Source organism: Lissotriton vulgaris, unplaced genomic scaffold (genome assembly GCF_964263255.1).
Source record: "Lissotriton vulgaris unplaced genomic scaffold, aLisVul1.2 SCAFFOLD_1785, whole genome shotgun sequence".
Classification (NCBI taxonomy): Eukaryota; Metazoa; Chordata; class Amphibia; order Caudata; family Salamandridae; genus Lissotriton; species Lissotriton vulgaris.
The window spans coordinates 225525-242792 of record NW_028248475.1 but is presented as its reverse complement, the minus strand read 5'-3'; the positions used below and the strand labels follow the sequence as shown (position 1 = coordinate 242792).

At 41.7% G+C, this 17268-nt stretch overlaps 2 protein-coding genes and 1 long non-coding RNA gene across 3 annotated transcripts in view; 2 read left to right on the top strand and 1 right to left on the bottom strand.

The window, feature by feature from the left end:
• LOC147664108 (uncharacterized) overlaps window positions 1-4491 on the top strand; it is a 132992-nt gene extending 128501 nt beyond the window's left edge. The window contains exon 3 of the long non-coding RNA XR_015305187.1: window positions 4223-4491. This is a non-coding gene — a long non-coding RNA (uncharacterized LOC147664108). The remainder of the gene's footprint in view (window positions 1-4222) is intronic.
• LOC147664106 (uncharacterized) overlaps window positions 1-17268 on the bottom strand; it is a 403410-nt gene that overhangs the window by 215470 nt on the left and 170672 nt on the right. The window lies entirely within an intron of this gene.
• On the top strand, window positions 5299-16898 carry LOC147664107 (uncharacterized). The gene has a single exon (XM_086949981.1). It carries the CDS (start codon window positions 5450-5452, stop codon window positions 7448-7450), a length of 2001 nt encoding a protein of 666 aa, XP_086806107.1. The 5' UTR covers window positions 5299-5449; the 3' UTR covers window positions 7451-16898.

The window sequence follows — 17268 nt, the reverse complement described above, 5'->3', positions numbered from 1 at the left end:
CCCTCCACACATCGCCCGGCCGTTATAAGCTAATCAATCCCCATTTTATGAAGCCCTGCAATCCTCCCACTGCACTTAAGATATCACCATCATACAGTGGAGTAATTTCAGTCAGCTTACCTTCTCAGCCTAAATACTTGGTAGCCTCTTTCCTCACCCTTACCAATGTTTGGGTATGAGTAGGTAGGGTGCACTCATACTTTCTTCGATACAGCACCGGGGTGGGGTAACCTCTCTTGCCCATGGCCAATCTATCTACCCGGTAAGCAGGTTCCTCACAGTCCGCAAAAACCCAGTTGTTGACTGCCACCAGCTGCGTGGCCCAGTAATACTTGTGAATACTCCGGACCGCCGGTCCACCTTAATAAACTCCCCACTGCAACTTACTCAGCGTGACGTGCCACCATCCCACAACAGAAGCTGAAGTTCTCAGACTACCTTTTGAAAAAAAATGTCTGGTGGGAACTTAAAGGACATTTTTTGCACAATGTACAGGAGACCCTGGAGGGTCATCACTTTAAATAGGGCCACCTGGCCCAGTAAGGAGAGCGGGAGCGTCCGCAAGTGTGGGGCATCCCAGCGAAGACGGTCTAATTTCGGGAGTATGTTCCTGCCTGTGCTCTCTTGTAATGAATACAACCAAATAATTAAAGCCATGTAGTGCCCCCCGAACTGTGCACCTAGACTGCAGCCGCAGGGTCCCTGCCACCAGCAGGAATATTAAGGACTTCTTCCAGTTGATAATATATCCTGATCACTTGGAATACCCCATTTGAGAGGTCCTGGTGAACCCAAACAAGTGTGAAGAGCATAGGAGACAAGGAACATCCCTGTCGGACGGCAAAGACTCGGTAGACTGTATTATTGAGGCGCATGCTCGCTAAAGGGGCCACATACAAGAGCTTAATAGCAGCGCCACTGGTTCAGCAAAGGAATCCCCTGTTGCATGTGGTACTCCATTAAGGTGTCGGAGATTTAAGCATGTTCCCTGGTGTGGTATAAAGCCCGATTGATCAGGATGAACCACTGTTGCAAATACAGTCCGCAGGCAGATTGCCAGGGTGTTCGCAAGGACCTTAGTCTCAATATTAAGTGGGGAGATAAGTCTATAAGACCCACACTCAGTTGCCGGTTCGTCCTTTTTGGGATGACCGCCACCTCAGATGTTCTTTGGTCCTCCGGGAGACACCCTTATTTTCATATACTCTGGAGGTACTCTCTGATTTTATCCATCATGCTTTTATATAATTCTAACGGGAGCTAATCAGGTCCAGTCGCTTGCCCTGTTTGCAAGGTTCCTATTGTGTAATTTATTTAGTCTACTGTCAGGTCTTGGTCTAGTGCGTCTAGGTCCTTATTTGTTAGCATTGGCAGGGTCAGGTCTTTCAGGAAGTCTCTTACAGTATTTCCGTCCCCTTGTTGTCTGTGTCCTCAAGGATCCAGTTCCGTCCTATGTCTTGTCTCTCTAACCATGTAAGCAACTCATTGGCTTTATCACCGACATCATAGAAACAATGCTGGGTAGCCAGCGCATGAGTGCCCGCTATTTTCCATTAGTGCTCTTAATGTGTGCTGCTACAGTTGATGGTGTAATGGGAGAGAAACTGATTCCCCACTTACCAAGCGAACCTCCAGGAAAGCATATTCCTTGTCCTGAGCCTCGCACTTCAATTTACGTTCCTTCGACATTCTCCCAATCAAGGCTTGTGTCTCGCCTCGAATCACTGCCTTGAATTCATCCTATAGCACGCAAGCTGATTCAACAGGCCGCCCATTCTCCTTAAAATAGAATTCTGCTCTATCTCTCATATGAGCTTTGAACGTCTTGTCTTTTAAATATCACGGATCAACCCTTGGGGGTAGGATGAAGTCCACAACCGGACCATCAAGTTGCACCTCCACCAGCGAATGGTCTGAGATTCCCCCTGCTATGTGCGTAGCAGCTCTAAAATCAACTTTATGGCTAGTCTGGGTGAAAGGATGGTGCAGGCACGCCAGACTACCATGTGCTGCAGGCAGGTGCGTCTGGTTCTCATACCCTCTTCTCCTCTAGGGGCATTTAGGAGTATCATGAATATAGTATAGGGTCAGTTCTGTCACTCCAGACGCCCTAATGTGTGTATGCTCTGTCGTAAGCGTCTTATCTTTCCACAGGATGAGTCAGTCTTGTCTGGGTCTCTTTCCTGTTTCCCGGCACTTGAATGGCACGCCCGAGCACTCAAGAGAGCAGTGACCGACCAGCAGACTATTGTGGAGCGCTTTTGTCCTGGATGTAAGGCTGCATACAGTAGGGCACTGACTCTGTCTTTTCTTTGCCTTTGCCTGAAGATCAGCAGTCCCAAGGTAGCAGTCACACCTGGCCTGTCGGTAAGTGCAGCCCCTCTGGAGGCCCGACCGTCAGCAATTAAGCCCACACTGTGGCCGGCTGGACCACAGGCGTAAGCTCAGACAGGGTGTTCGACACTGGAGTAGTTGTAGTCCCTCATGGGCCTCTGACACAGAGTAGTCAGAAATTTAGCAGCTAAAAGCCCAACACAGGCTCTTCAGGAAGCCAGTAGATTCAGACCCTGTTGTGTTAGGAATTTGGCAAATGCAACCTTGAACGGGCCTGTTGGCAGCACACAATCGTCCTACTGGGCCTCAACAATCACGTTGTTGTAGAGTTTTATTTTCTGCCTTGAACTGCTGGGAGAGTCTTGGCATCCCTTAGACTTGCTGGTCCTGCTGGATGGCTCTCCGGCCCGCCCTACAAGTACCGGGGATGTGTCAGACCTGCTTCTTCCAGGACAGCCTTGTCCTCCTGCTGGATAGTCAAACTCCCTTCCCTTTCTTACAAGACAGGCAAGATTCTAGGCAGACTTCTAGGCTCTTCAGGACAGATACACAGCTTCTCTATTAAGTAATTCTGCCTGCAGGTGATGTCCCCTCGACTTAGATAGACTGTCAGGCTGACACAATCCCTAGTGGCACAGCAGGCCCCTGAGTACTTTGTAGAGCACATTATTCCTTGGTAACAGAGGACTTTGAACTAGGGTTTAAAAGAGGGATAGATGGTCCCACTTGCATACACAACTGGCAGGCAGGAGATGCGGTTTATCCTGTCGCACTCTCACATTGCTTTTATGCTACGCACACGAACACCCTAAACACACACTTGATGTTAGTGCAAAGTCTGGGCACAGGCATAGAAATGGAGCATTACATACGTGTGTCAGTAGGACGCCACTCCACTAACCATGATGCAAAGATCTCATCAGGCTATTGATCCTTACAACAGGATTCATTGCCATCACCGCTCTAGCTGTTAAACCCATGACAGTCCTCTGCCTTAAATAAGGGCACACTTGGTGTGACCCTCCAGGTCACAGGACCGGTCCAAGACTTCTCATAGTCCCTTGTTCGAAGTTGCACAGTACTGGGGTGTCAGAAAAATCTCATGTAATTGTTTTGTTTTTTTACTTTGTGGTACATTTACCCCAGTAACGTGCAGTCACAAGTTTGACGCCATGGACTGGGGAGTTGCCACGAGGAACAGATTCTTCTGCCTGTCAAACCACATGCCATTCTCTATTTCATAGTGTTTTTCTGCTTTTATTTACCACTAGTTTTAAGCAGGTGGTAGATATATGCATGTGGTTGGTTGGGGGGGGCGATGGGTGAAGCAGGGGAGGAAAGGGTAAAGAAATGTCCAACAAAGGGAAGAATTGTGTGTTTCTCCCAGTTTGTAAAACAACAGCATAAGTCTTGGCTGCTTCTGCTGCACCCAGAGTCTTGTGCGTCTTTTCAGTCTAATTTTCCTGTCTGGAAAAAAATTGTGTCCTGTTTTTCTGCACCCGGTACATCCAGGTGCAGAAAAACCCAACAACTGATAATCAGGTGGAATAAAATGAGCACATGAAAGTACTCCTTAATTTCATTGCCCTTGATTCATACTCTGGACCATAGTTGAGGGATATGTCTAGGCATAGTCCTCGCAGCACACAATAGATTAGGTTGCCTTTGGGAATCTATGTTACAAGTTCATAGGGTGCATGTATCCTTTGTGAGCTTAATAAAATGTTGAAAATTCTATAAATCCTCACTCCTACATCCAAGTACTCTCGGGCTACTATTCTACACTCTGCTCATCATTTTCAAAATTCTGCAACTCTGCATTGATTTGGCTTGTAAATTATATTTTTGGAAATTTTCATGTATTAACTATTTAATTTTAATACTATAGGTGATTGAAATTACTGACGAAGAAAGCAAGATTTAGCACCAGGCAACTGAAGTCAGTGCCATAAGAAGGATTATTTTGAAAAACTGAAGGACATCCAGCATTCTACGTTTAAACAATTTCCCAAATCTAGGTGTGGCGAGGAAGTGGAAGACGAGGAAAGTACTATACTGTAAGTGAAGTCTCTAATTTAGCATTCCATTAACCCAGAGCAAAGCCATATCTGTGCACAGAATAACCTTCATCTAAAACATCATGTAATTCCAGAGAGGAAGCACACACTGCATAAAAGAAAGTTATAACAAAAAGTTTCTTCTGCAGACCAGCAAAGAAAAGACGCTGAGAGAAGACTCCGAAGCTGACACGTTAACAACCAAAAGATTGGAAAATCACCTTTGTTCAACAACCGAGACTATCTGCCTCTGGGTAGAAAACCACGACCCACTCTGCTCACTCTTGCGAAAACCTTAAAAACTCACTACTTTATTGTGTTCATGACCATCTCAGATTGTTTCCTTTTTATTGTGTACTGTTCTGTAATTCTATGTAAATTGCCTCAACATTATCTGCTGTGCATGAGGGATATGTAAAACTGTTAAAGATAAAAATGGATTAAATGCGCACCGTTACGCTATAGGTAATGTAAATAAATCCTCGTCTTCAGAACTACAAATCTTAACCTTACACCAAACATAGAAAGGGTAAAAGGAACTGATGTTCTGCGACTAATGATCCACAACAGTACTGTGCACGTTCTAACGCCCTCAGTTACTGCCATTATGTCAGTGCAAAAAGGTACTTATCAGTTTAATCATTAAATATCAGACTAACACCTTATCACTGCATTGCTAAGAACCTATACAAATAGATTTGAGAAAATTTTCAGTCACAAAATAAGTTGCTGCCGGAGAGGCTAGACCTAAAGACTATTATCTGCTAGAAACATTTCAACATGTGTTACAGGGCTGCTTCCAGACATATTTTGCTCAATTCAAGTGTTAAGAAGATTACACACAATTTCTTATAGAGATAAATGCTGAATATTATCTAAACAAGCCCGACTCTAAAATCAGGTTCCCTCTTACCGTGGCATATAAGCAAGAGAAAACGAAACATAGAGATATTAACTCTAGGAATACACCTTATAAAAACAATGACTGTGAGAACAAATTCAGTGTTCAAAACCGCCTCAATCAAGGTAAAATAACCTAAGTTGGGGAAAAAAGTTACATGTGCCAAAAAAGATACAGCCCTAAATCTTATCTCACAGAATTTGACAGAATGCACACTGGGGGAAACCACTTTCAGTGCAATGTATGCCAAAAAAGTTTCAGACGTAAATCTTATCTCACTGAACATATAAGAATCCACACTGGGGAAAACCCTCATCAGTGCTCTGAATGCCAGGAAAGGTTTTGTAACAAAGAAAGCCTTTCTCAACATGCAATAACCCACTCTGTGGAACAACCTTATCAGTGCTCTGAATGCCAGAAATGTTTCAGTGTAAAAAGTAGTCTCACACGGCATAGAAAGATCCACACTGGGGAAAAGCCTTATCAGTGCTCTGAATGCCACAGATGTTTCAGTGAAAAAATCAGACTCACTGAGCATATAAGAACCCACACTGGGGAAAAACCTTATCAGTGCTCTGAATGCCACAAATGTTTCAGTTACAAAAGCAGTCTCAATCAGCATATAAGAACCCACACTGGGGAAAAACCTTATCAGTGCTCTGAATGCCCAAAAGATTTCAAAATTAAATCACTTCTAACTGCACATGTGAGATTCCACACTGGGGAAAAACCTTACCAGTGCTCTGAATGCCACAAATGTTTCAGTAAAAAAAGCGTTCTCAATCAGCATATAAGAACGCACACTAGGGAAAAACCTTATCAGTGCCCTGAATGCCACAAATGTTTCAGTGATAAAAGCGTTCTCAGTCGGCATAAAAGATCCCACACTGGGGAAAAACCTTATCAGTGCTCTGAATGCCAGAAATGTTTCAGTGAAAAACGCGAACTCACGGTGCATATAAAAACCCACACTGGGGAAAAACCTTTTCAGTGCTCTGAATGCCAGAAAATTTTCCAAAACAAAGGAAGTCTTTCTCAACATACAATAACCCACACAGGGAAAAAACCTTATCCATGCTCTGAATGTCAGAAATGTTTCAGTTACAAAAGCAATCTCACTCAGCATATAAGAACCCACACTGGGGAAAAACCTTATCAGTGCTCTGAATGCCACAGATGTTTCAGTGAAAAAATCAGACTCACTGAGCATATAAGAACCCACACTGGGGAAAAACCTTATCAGTGCTCTGAATGCCACAAATGTTTCAGTTACAAAAGCAGTCTCAATCAGCATATAAGAACCCACACTGGGGAAAAACCTTATCAGTGCTCTGAATGCCCAAAAGATTTCAAACTTAAATCACTTCTAACTGCACATGTGAGATTCCACACTGGGGAAAAAACTTTTCAGTGCTCTGAATGCCAGAAATGTTTCAGTGACAAAATAGAACTCACTCAACATATAACAACCCACACTGGGGAAAAACCTTACCAGTGCTCTGAATGCCACAAATGTTTCAGTGTAAAAAGCAATCTCACTCAGCATATAAGAACCCACACTGGGGAAAAACCTTATCAGTGCTCTGAATGCCACAGATGTTTCAGTGAAAAAATCAGACTCACTGAGCATATAAGAACCCACACTGGGGAAAAACCTTATCAGTGCTCTGAATGCCACAAATGTTTCAGTGAAAAAAGCAGTCTCACTCAGCATATAAGAATCCACACTGGGGAAAAGCCTTATCAGTGCTCTGAATGTCACAAATGTTTCAGTGAAAAAAGCGGTCTCAGTCAGCATATAAGAATCCACACTGGGGAAAAGCCTTATCAGTGCTCTGAATGCCACAAATGTTTCAGTGAAAGAAGTGGTCTCAGTCAGCATATAAGAACCCACACTGGGGAAAAACCTTATCAGTGCTCTGAATGCCACAATTGTTTCAGTGAAAAAAGCAGTCTCACTCAGCATATAAGAATCCACACTGGGGAAAAGCCTTATCAGTGCTCTGAATGCCAGAAATGTTTCAGTGAAAAAAGCAATCTCACTCAGCATATAAGAATCCACACTTGGGAAAAACCTTATCAGTGCTCCGAATGCCTAAAATGTTTCAGCCGTAAATCGCATCTCACTGGACATGTGAGAATCCACACTGGTGAATAAAATTATCAGTGCTCTAAAGGTAAAGATTCAGAGGTAGTGATGGTTACAAGCGCCATAAGAAAACACACCATCAAAATAATTCAGTGCTCAGAACGCCAGAAAAACATCAATTTTATACTCAATCTCACTCTACATGAGCAGACGCACACACGGGTAAAACATTACCAACGCTGTGAATGCCAGAAATTCCTATTTGACAGGCACATCCTCACTAACCAAAAGCGACTCCATACTGATGAAAACCTTATGAGTGCTCTGAATGCCAGAAAAGCTCCAGAGAAAAACGCTATCTCACCATGAGAAACTCCACACTTGAGAAAATCCTTATGCCATAAAAGGTTGAATCTGAAAGACAGTGTTATGCTTCATGAGAGATCCCAACCGGGGGATAAACCTCATGAGTGCTCGAAATGCAAGCAAAGTTTTGGTTACAAATTACTTCTCACTTGTCATGAGCAAACTCACAAGGGAGAAAAAAGCCTTATGTGTGTTCTGAATGTCAGATAAGGTTCAATCACGAATACAATGTCATTTCACATGAGAGAATTCACACTGGACTAAAGCCTTATACAGGAGGGGAAAGACAGAAACGGTATACTCAGAAAGGAGACCTCACTAAACATGAGAAATGCATCCACACCAGGTGAAAAGTAAGGCGTATCCTGAGTTGTAGAAAAGCTTCTAACAACCTGATTTTAGATGAGAGAGCACATATTGAAGTTGCAATAGGATTCATCAAGAAACTCTTGCAGGATAACTTAGGCTGCCTGCATGCAACCTCCAAAGAAATTTCAGGCCTTGAAGTTTTTTTAATTGCAACAAAATCCACAATTAGGTAGAGTTCCTCAATGAAGAAATCCCGCAAAGTGACAAAAAAACTCTGGCGCTCTACTCGGAGTTCCGCGAGCAGCGGAGTGCGTTAGGGTCATGCTCTTCTTGGTGATTTTGATCCAGGGGTGTTTGTCCCGCCCTGTAAAAATAATCGCGAAAGGCACCATGTGAAGCACAAGAGGGTGCAGTTGCTTCTACTCGAGCTGCAGCTTTGTCAATGTGAAGGAAGGTTTCTCAATGCGAGTGGTTGTGACCTGCCGCACCCACTTGCATTGAGAAATCCGACGACCAACTTTGAGAAATCTCGCCAGGAGGTTGATTTTCCTTGCCAACTAGACCTTGCTACGCCCCATGGAGCTGAGTTTTTAGGACTCTACGAGCTCCGCTGAGTTCACCACCCAGAATTAGATAATATACAACAGCAGGAAAACATAACAAACCAGTTACTTGCCTTCGGTAACGCTCTTTCTGGTGGATACTCCTTTACCTGCAGATTCCTCACCCTGTGAATATTCCCCACACACCAGACTGGATCCTCAAACTTTAAAGCAGTCCTGCTACATGCAGTAGGAGACATCATGCAGCTCAGTGTCGATGTCATTCTGCTCCAGAAGTGACAAGCGTAGACGCATAGAAGCACTTCCCATGTGCACTGTGAACAAATACAGGGGTCTGTGAGTTCATTATCTCACAGGTCTGTATCACATATACAGGCCCTGGCCAGATATTAATTCACAATTTTTATCATGATTTGAATTCAAATGAGGCCTTTTCATTTCCAAAAATTCTAATTGTATTCTCTGCAGCAAGTGTATATATAAAGTGTTGAGTGATGACTGCGCAGGGCTCAAGATGAAAGTGATATGATGATAAAACCGTCCGATCCACATTTTGTTCACAAAAACAGGGCTGAAAATACTTTCGTACAATAGAAGTTATGCAAAGGCGATTCTTAGAAGACATAATTTATATGAAATAGTCCCTGTATAGTCAATGTTTCGACCGTTCCAGTTAATTACCGTGGTCTCATCAGGACGGTAGATCGCCGCCTCTCCAATATGCTTCTCAACTATATTCAATACAACCCAGTACGGATTCTTCTGTATCTCGGGGCACCGTACCTGGGAGGAACTCACATTCAACTAAGCAGTTCCAGCGCCCGTTCGTCGGACCAAACAACTGCAGCAGGTGAATCCTCGTCTCACTGTCAAACAAGTTCAAGTGTGACACTTCCTAATGAGGCCATCGTCATTGACTGTCTTGTCTGTGAGAAGCTGCACCAGCCCTCCTGTGATGGTGGGCCGGAAGACCTTCACCGCCAAGTGAAATGCTCGCAACTCCAACAGCTTGTTGTGGAGTTGGGTCTCTGCCGGTGATAAGGGTTCCCTAGTCTCTGTCTCCCATATGGCCTTCCCAACCCAGAAGTGATACATCCGTCACCACTGTTAAGTCTGGGTGGAATAGGGAGAGGGGTCTGCCACTGGCATGATCTAATTCACTGGAGAAAATGTTGGATTCTGCCAACAATAGGGTGAGTCATCGTCTGGAAGGACACAAACAGGTTTTGCAGCTGCACCAGTTGTAGCAGCAGGTCACTCAGTGGCATGATATCCCGGACTTTGCCTTTATGTGCCATGGCCATGAAAGAACTGGGAGACCTGTTGGGTTTGCAGCAGGGTCTGGCGCTGGCAGTGTTGAAAAACCCCTCTGTAGCCAAAAGGGGACGAGATTTGTGATGAAATTGCGTGGCGGAGGGAGACAAGCAGTAAGGAGGCGCACTGATTGTATACCCCCCACCTGACAGGATGGTGACAGACCCCAACCACCTGCAGGGGAAACGTGCCACCTCATCTCATAGCTGCCAGGTGCTTTACTATGTAAGCAGAATGGTGGTTTACAACTGCGCTTACGTTGGGGCACCACATGTTTTTTCCAGCATAATTTGTTGTACTCCCCCTGTGTGGGATGACAGCACCCGCCGAAGACTGCACCATTGTGTAGTCTGGGACAGTGCACCTTCCCTGTAATTCTGAACTGGGTCTTTAAATATGGTAAATTTTCTGTGCCTATTTAATTCAGGTATACAAAGAATGTGGTACTACTTGTATACTAGGGTAGGTCAAGGAAGATTGAATTTCTAAGGTGGCGGAAATGTTTTTGTCAAAGTGCTTTATTCCCTTAACACCCTCCCGTACCCTGAACATAATGAGATTACGTAGATTACACCTCTGTGTGTCTAATGCTGCCATTTGCATTTCAAGACCAGTGATTAATGTGGCTTTATTAAGTTCAAAGCCATTAGGCGTTCCCGACCTGTCTGATGGAGCTGCATTTGTACATAGGCCTTCCTATATTATGAGATTTATTCCTGCTTCAGTCTTTAATTGCGATGAATACTGTAATACCCAGGCATGAAGTCATCGTCGAGCTGTTTAAATAATCCATCTGTCTTGCCACCTCTTCCCCTCTGCATCCTTAACCAGTGGCCTAGCCAGTGTGCCCTGGGCCTCAAGGTAAGAAAGGAAATGCGACCCCTGCCCTCTGTTTGGATTGTGGAAAACATCAGTAATCATTGTTCTGTGGGCCCCTCAGGCCTCTGTTTGAACTGTGACAAACAGCAGTTATCAGGGTTCAGTGGGCCTTTAAGGCATCTGGGACCTGGTGCCACCGCACCTGCTGCCCTAATAGGAAGCTAAGCCCCTGCCCTTACCAGCTTTTATTCTAGCACAACTGGAGAACCGAAACAGCCAAGTACTGATCTGGCCATATCTGCAGGCATGCAGCCTGCCTCTTGCACTGAAGGGATTTAGGTCGCATGAAAGCAGCATGCGGGAAACAACTATTATCTGAGGCAGAGTCAACCAGCACCTCGTCTGTTCCAACCTGAACCCGTTTAAAACCAGGGACGAAAAACAGTTCATCGTCATCCCTTACTTATCAGAAGGGTAAAATAGATTCATCTAACATTACAGTGTACCACATAAAAAAATTTGATTCTGTTTACAAATTAGAACTAGCATGCATATAGAAAGGGGAGCCTTTGGCCAAAATAGCCATTTTCCCTACCCATACTTTTAACACAGCTTATACAAAAATGCTAATTACATTGTCATCCGGAAATAGTCATTAGCGCCTACTCATAAGCAAATGCCACTTAGAATTGTCTTTCACTTCAAGCTTTCAAAAGTAAATTGATTTAAAAGCAGTATTGAATTTGTTGACATTATGTACTTTTACCAAAATTAAGAGCATCAATTTTATGAGACACCATAGAAAAAAGGAGTTGTTTATATACACTAAACCTTCAGAAACGTTTGATTAACCAGTTACAAAGTCACGTCTAGCTTAGTTAGTTTATAGTCTTTTTTTTAACAGAAATTATTTTACATTGTTGCTGGATCTGCATGACTAAACACTTATAAGGCCTCAAAGGTGAGACCTATTGGCTATGCCAATGCTTGTTAGTGATTGAGTACATTGAGCAGCAGAACTTTTGATTAAGTCCTGAAGAATGCCGCAAACACCTCTTTGGAGGGTTAATATGCTGAAACATGTTGACCTCTTATTGACTCTAACAGTGCATATATGTTTCTCCCACAGTGCCCTGTTTTTAATCCTGGCCCAGGGGCTTACAAATAATGGAAACCACATACCCTTTAGCAAGTTTTAACTTTCACTCTGCTGCCCACACTACCCTGAGCTCATTATTGTGGTATTTAGTATACCTTTCTTTACGACAAAACATGCCCGAACTCCTCCCTCTCAGTGAGGGGGTTGTATCACAGTGCATGGAGATTCCTAATAAGGAAGCATGCCAACTATGGTGGGTGAGGGATATTTCATCTTAGCTAGGTCTTCATTTGAAACAGTAATCCTCAGAGACCCAAGGGTTTCTTGATTGTGGTAGAAATACATTTTTACCCCTTCATTGTACGTTCAAGCACAGACCATTGCATGAAATGTTGTGATCTATGTAGGGAAAATACTCTGTGCACTGAGAAAATGTGTTAAAATAACAGAAAGTTGATAATCGCATTTAATACCTTCTCAAACTTGGATTTATCTAGAAGAGAAGTCTGTTAATTCTAGCAGATGTTTGATACCACAAGATATAAAAAATTAGGGGATCTTTATCTGATATCTTTATCTGTAAATTATCTGAAATTATTGAACATAAACTTATGCACTTATCTATACTAGTATTATAAAGAGAGAACTTGCACCTTTTGGCCAGGTAAACTCGGGAACCACAGCACCAATCACAACACCCAATACAGCGTTGGAAAGGGCACTTGCAGCAGAAGGACATAGGCTATGCAGACGCCCACCATATACATTTAAAATGTAAAAGAACCGTGCCAGCAAAGTAGTCCCTTTTGGGCGTGTCTTCATTGTGCTGTGGGTGTGTGCTGGGGGCGTGACAATCGCTGGGGGCATTCCGTCACGAGTGTTGTTTTTTCTTCCCAGGTTCTATACATTCCTGCTCCCTTTAAATAGTAATTCAGTGGTGGTCCCATTCTCTTAGAACCACCCCAAGCACAGTTATGGGCAAAAATACAACTAAAAGACCCTGCAAAGCATTATGGGATAAGCTTAGCATAATTTTTAGCATTCATGAAAGGGTTTCAATGTTTTTGAATTTTACTCATCAGGGACATCTTGGGACGACGAGGTGAACTGCAGCTTGATGTATAATATTTTAAATGCTATTGCATTTGCCTCATCAGGGACATCTAGGGACGGCGAGGTGAACTGCAGCTTGATAAATAATATTTTAAATGCTATTGCATTTGCATCATCAGGGACATCTAGGGACATGAGGTGAACTGCAGCTTGATGTATAATATTTTAAATGCTATTGCATTTGCCTCTTGGGGACAACTGGGGAGAACGAGGTGAACTGCAGCTCTTTGTAGAATTATTTGGATACTATAATATTCACTACCCACTGCTAATCTCGTCCCATAATGGTTTGCAGGGGCTTGATCTCAAAATCATCACCTCTCTCACTGCTTGCTGGAAGCTAATTTCACTCTTGTGAAATGACTATATGCATTTTAGCATGTAGAAATACTTGTTATTTTACCTTGAATATATGAGGTTTCTGTTTAAATAATTGGAAATCTGACTGAACGAAATATTGCGGATTTATTGTACCAAGTTTGCGCCAATTCCGCCCACCCCTACTTTAAATACCCCTGCACCCCATAATCATAACCCACCCTTACTCTATAAAAAACCCCAACACCCTTAAACACTAACCCATCTTAACCCTATAAATCTACCCTGTACCCCAAACCCAAACCTATCCCTAAACCCTAAAAATACCCCTGTACCCCAAAACCAAAACCTAGCCCTGAATCCTATAAATACCCCTGTACCTCAAAACCCAAACATACCCCTGAACCCTAAAAATACCCCTGTACCCCAAAACCAAAACCTAGCCCTGAACCCTATAAATACCCCTGTACCTCAAAACCCAAACCTACCCCTGAACCCTAAAATACCCCTGTACCCCAAAACCCAAACCTAGCCCTGAACCCTAAAAATACCCCTGTACCCCATAACCCAAAACTATATCTGAACCATTAAAATACCCAAACACCCCAAAACATATACCTCAGTACCCCAAAACATATACCCCTATACCCATTCTTGCCTTATCCAAACATTTTTTAAAAATATGCTTTTACCATTCATGCATTTATAACAAATTTCGTTGTAAATGTATGCGTGGTAAAAGCATATAAAATGTAATGTCATGCATTATAATGGCATTGCGGAGTCATGGTACTTTCGTAATGAAAGTATGCAGAGTGATGGTATGCGGAAAGAAATTTGCGGAATAATGGGTGTTTACCCTCCCCCGTAAGTACATTGGTGGCACGGCGGCCCACATCTCCAGCAACATACTCATATTTTTTCACCACCAATTGGAAAAATGCACAGGTCTCTCTCATTGATGCCCATCACCGACATACACTTTTAGACACACCTCCCACCACAAGTTCTAGAATTGCGAACTTTAGAGATGGGGAGCTACGTTAGAATCTCGGCATCAGCTCAACATCCTGTGATTCCAAGCAAATCGCTTTGTCTCCCCGTGCCTGCCACAAATCAATGTGTTCTTCTGTAATGTAAATTGTGCTCATGCCATGTTGTCGAGTTCGCGCTATATAATATTGCAAGGAAAATAAAGTAGGGAAACTCGAGTTCACACACTACTGAACGCGCACTCTTAAGTGCATCAGCAGTGCACTGTGAATCGGAGCGTTTCACAGGCCTGTCACAGATAAGAAATGCTATCAAAACGAAATCCTACGAAACAATATACTACTGGCCGGCAGCAATTCATACCCGGACAACGTCGGGACGGGCTGCTAGTTATTTCTAAAGATAAAGGAAGTTCTATATTTCTCTTTTCTAAACTAACCCCAGTGCGTATGACTACAATACCCACCTCTCTCAAATCAATATTGTGCTTGTTTAGTGAGAAACCAGGAACTGCGCATCAGTATTTTTCTTAGGAAGCTTCAAGTTAGAGAGTGAAAACACTTTTTAGAATGACCCAAAAATTGTGATAAAGATATTTCAATATGTTTGACATAAATAATAGGTACATTTCATTACAATATTGAAATGGGAAATAACAGGAACAAATATTTACACAACATTACAAAAATATTAGCAATATAGGAAATACTGAAGTTCATGAATTAATAATCCATTTGGTAAAAGTGGTTGCTTGTAGAGTCAGCATACTACTGTGTCTGTGATTGCTTTTAAATAAAGGCATTTTTAATGAACCCCATTTTACTTTCAGATTTACAAATGTCCTCTTGGGTTACTAACTCCTGTTACTGTTTTCAGCCCACATATGGTTTCAAAGCTTAATACATACCTTAAGGATGTATTAAATATTCAGAAGGGAAACTATTAACATTCCCCTTCCAAATTCTGAATTGTTAAATGGGCTTAGTACATTTAAAAAAGGGGTTTAGCATTTACAAACTCTTGTGAATTACTGAACCAGTGGATTTTTTAAACAATAAAACCCTTGGTACCTGAGGCTATTTTTCTCAATTCCCTCCAAATTAAGTTTACTAATAATGTTAGTTTAATGATAACCGGTGCACGTACCTATTTAGTGTTAGTGTTGCTTCAGATCAAATAAAAACCATCACACATAACTCTTATACAATACTTAAAGACAGAATTGCTGACATCCAGCTTTAATGTTTTGTTAAATATATTTGCAAATGTCGTCACTTAAACAGGAAAGCAGCCAAAGCAGTCTCTTTACATAAAATAGGATGTAATCATAATCTTTAGATACATTTTCTGAGTTTCAGGAACAATGTGTGTCATCTGGGTTTACTCTAAACCACTATAATAAACATATTCAATGCTTTGAGATTTGATCTGTTTGTACTGGTTTCCATTGCAGACAATAATCAAGATTTAGAGCAAGGGTCAATCCCACCCATGGCTTTTAAAATCTATTTATCAATGATCTCTATTAGTGTTATCGCAACTAAATCTGTAATATAACTGATCTGAGAGATGGACCTTCAAGTATTATGCTCAGTCAACTTATTGAACAAACTATGGAGTTAAAATCTGAATAGATTAGATCCACAAGCATTGCCTGACCACTGTATTTTACATCAATAGATTACTTATCAGCACATTTTCTCTAAGTACAATTCAGTCATCTTCTATTTTTCGCGGAGCTCGTGCTGGGTCTGTTTGAACTCTTTTAAAATATGACATTTAAATCCAAATGTTCAGGAATTCTAGTTTCAAGCCTGGTCAAACCTTAATGAATGGTACACCTAAAGATGCCTTTCTGTTCCTACATTTTATTGTGCACCATGATTCAGAAATGGCATGTTTTTGCTTTCGGAGTTAACATTCTAAACATATTTATTATTGTTGCCATCCGAAACATTATTACTAATTTGAAGATAACATCAAGTGGTCCGGTGATGCTTGCTGGAATGGGAAGTGTTTAATCAAAAGGTGGATTGAATTCAAGTTTAGGTGACAATTTAGCAAAAGCGTGTGGATTTTGTATATATTTAAAATTGTTGATTTCCAAAAAGGCCTAAATCAGTAAATTGAATTTAAATTCAAGTTTATCATTTTAATCCTATTGTTGCAAAAGATGTGATTTTGAACCGCATGAGGCGGTTCCTTTCCAGAAAGCATTCAGGTTGTAATCATGAGTCAAATAATGCTGAGGAGGTTAACATATTCAAATTAAATTCTAATTACGCATGAAATGTTCATTGTTCAATATATTTCTTAGTATTTTAATGTGCAGACTTTATTGCTTAAGGAAAATAATTAGAATTTGTTTTTCTATTTGTAGGAAGCATTACATTAATGAAATCTCTGTATCCCACCTTCTTTCCTTTCCCGTTCTTCATGAACGTTTCTATTGTTGAACTTTAAAGATTGCACAAAATTAAGAATTGTGCTCTACATAACTTTTCTGTGTTACAGTATGTTGATTTTTATGTACAACTTTTGTCTCATGTGTATAGCAACTGAATGTTTTGCTTTAATAATCAGCTTATGTTTATTAGGTCTTATTATTCAATAAAATGTTCAAACACAACAAATGGTAGTTGATATGTATTTACAACTGCAGCAGTTTTATTGTATGGGCAGTTTCAAAGCGGCCAAAAATATGGTCTGCAGGTTGACGGAGTACCACATTGGCATCAGCAGCGAGAGGTTTGAGCAGGTGATTGGGGGTATATGTAAGGTTAGAGTAGGGGGAACAAAGCATGTACATTGTGGAGACTGTGACTCCTGGAGTTAATGTGAGGGATACCATGCTACCCTGTAAATGAATCCCCTAGTGGTTATTATCAACAAACTTTATTCGGTTTTATAAAAGAAAACCATAAAAGTCATACATAAAATGATGAAACATCTTCCAAGTTACAGATTGACAAATATAATATGTCCAAGTTAAT

Excerpts from the sequence above, each read along its gene's own strand:
- LOC147664107 (XM_086949981.1), top strand. The coding sequence starts at position 5,450 with ATGTGCCAAAAAAGATACAGCCCTAAATCTTATCTCACAGAATTTGAC.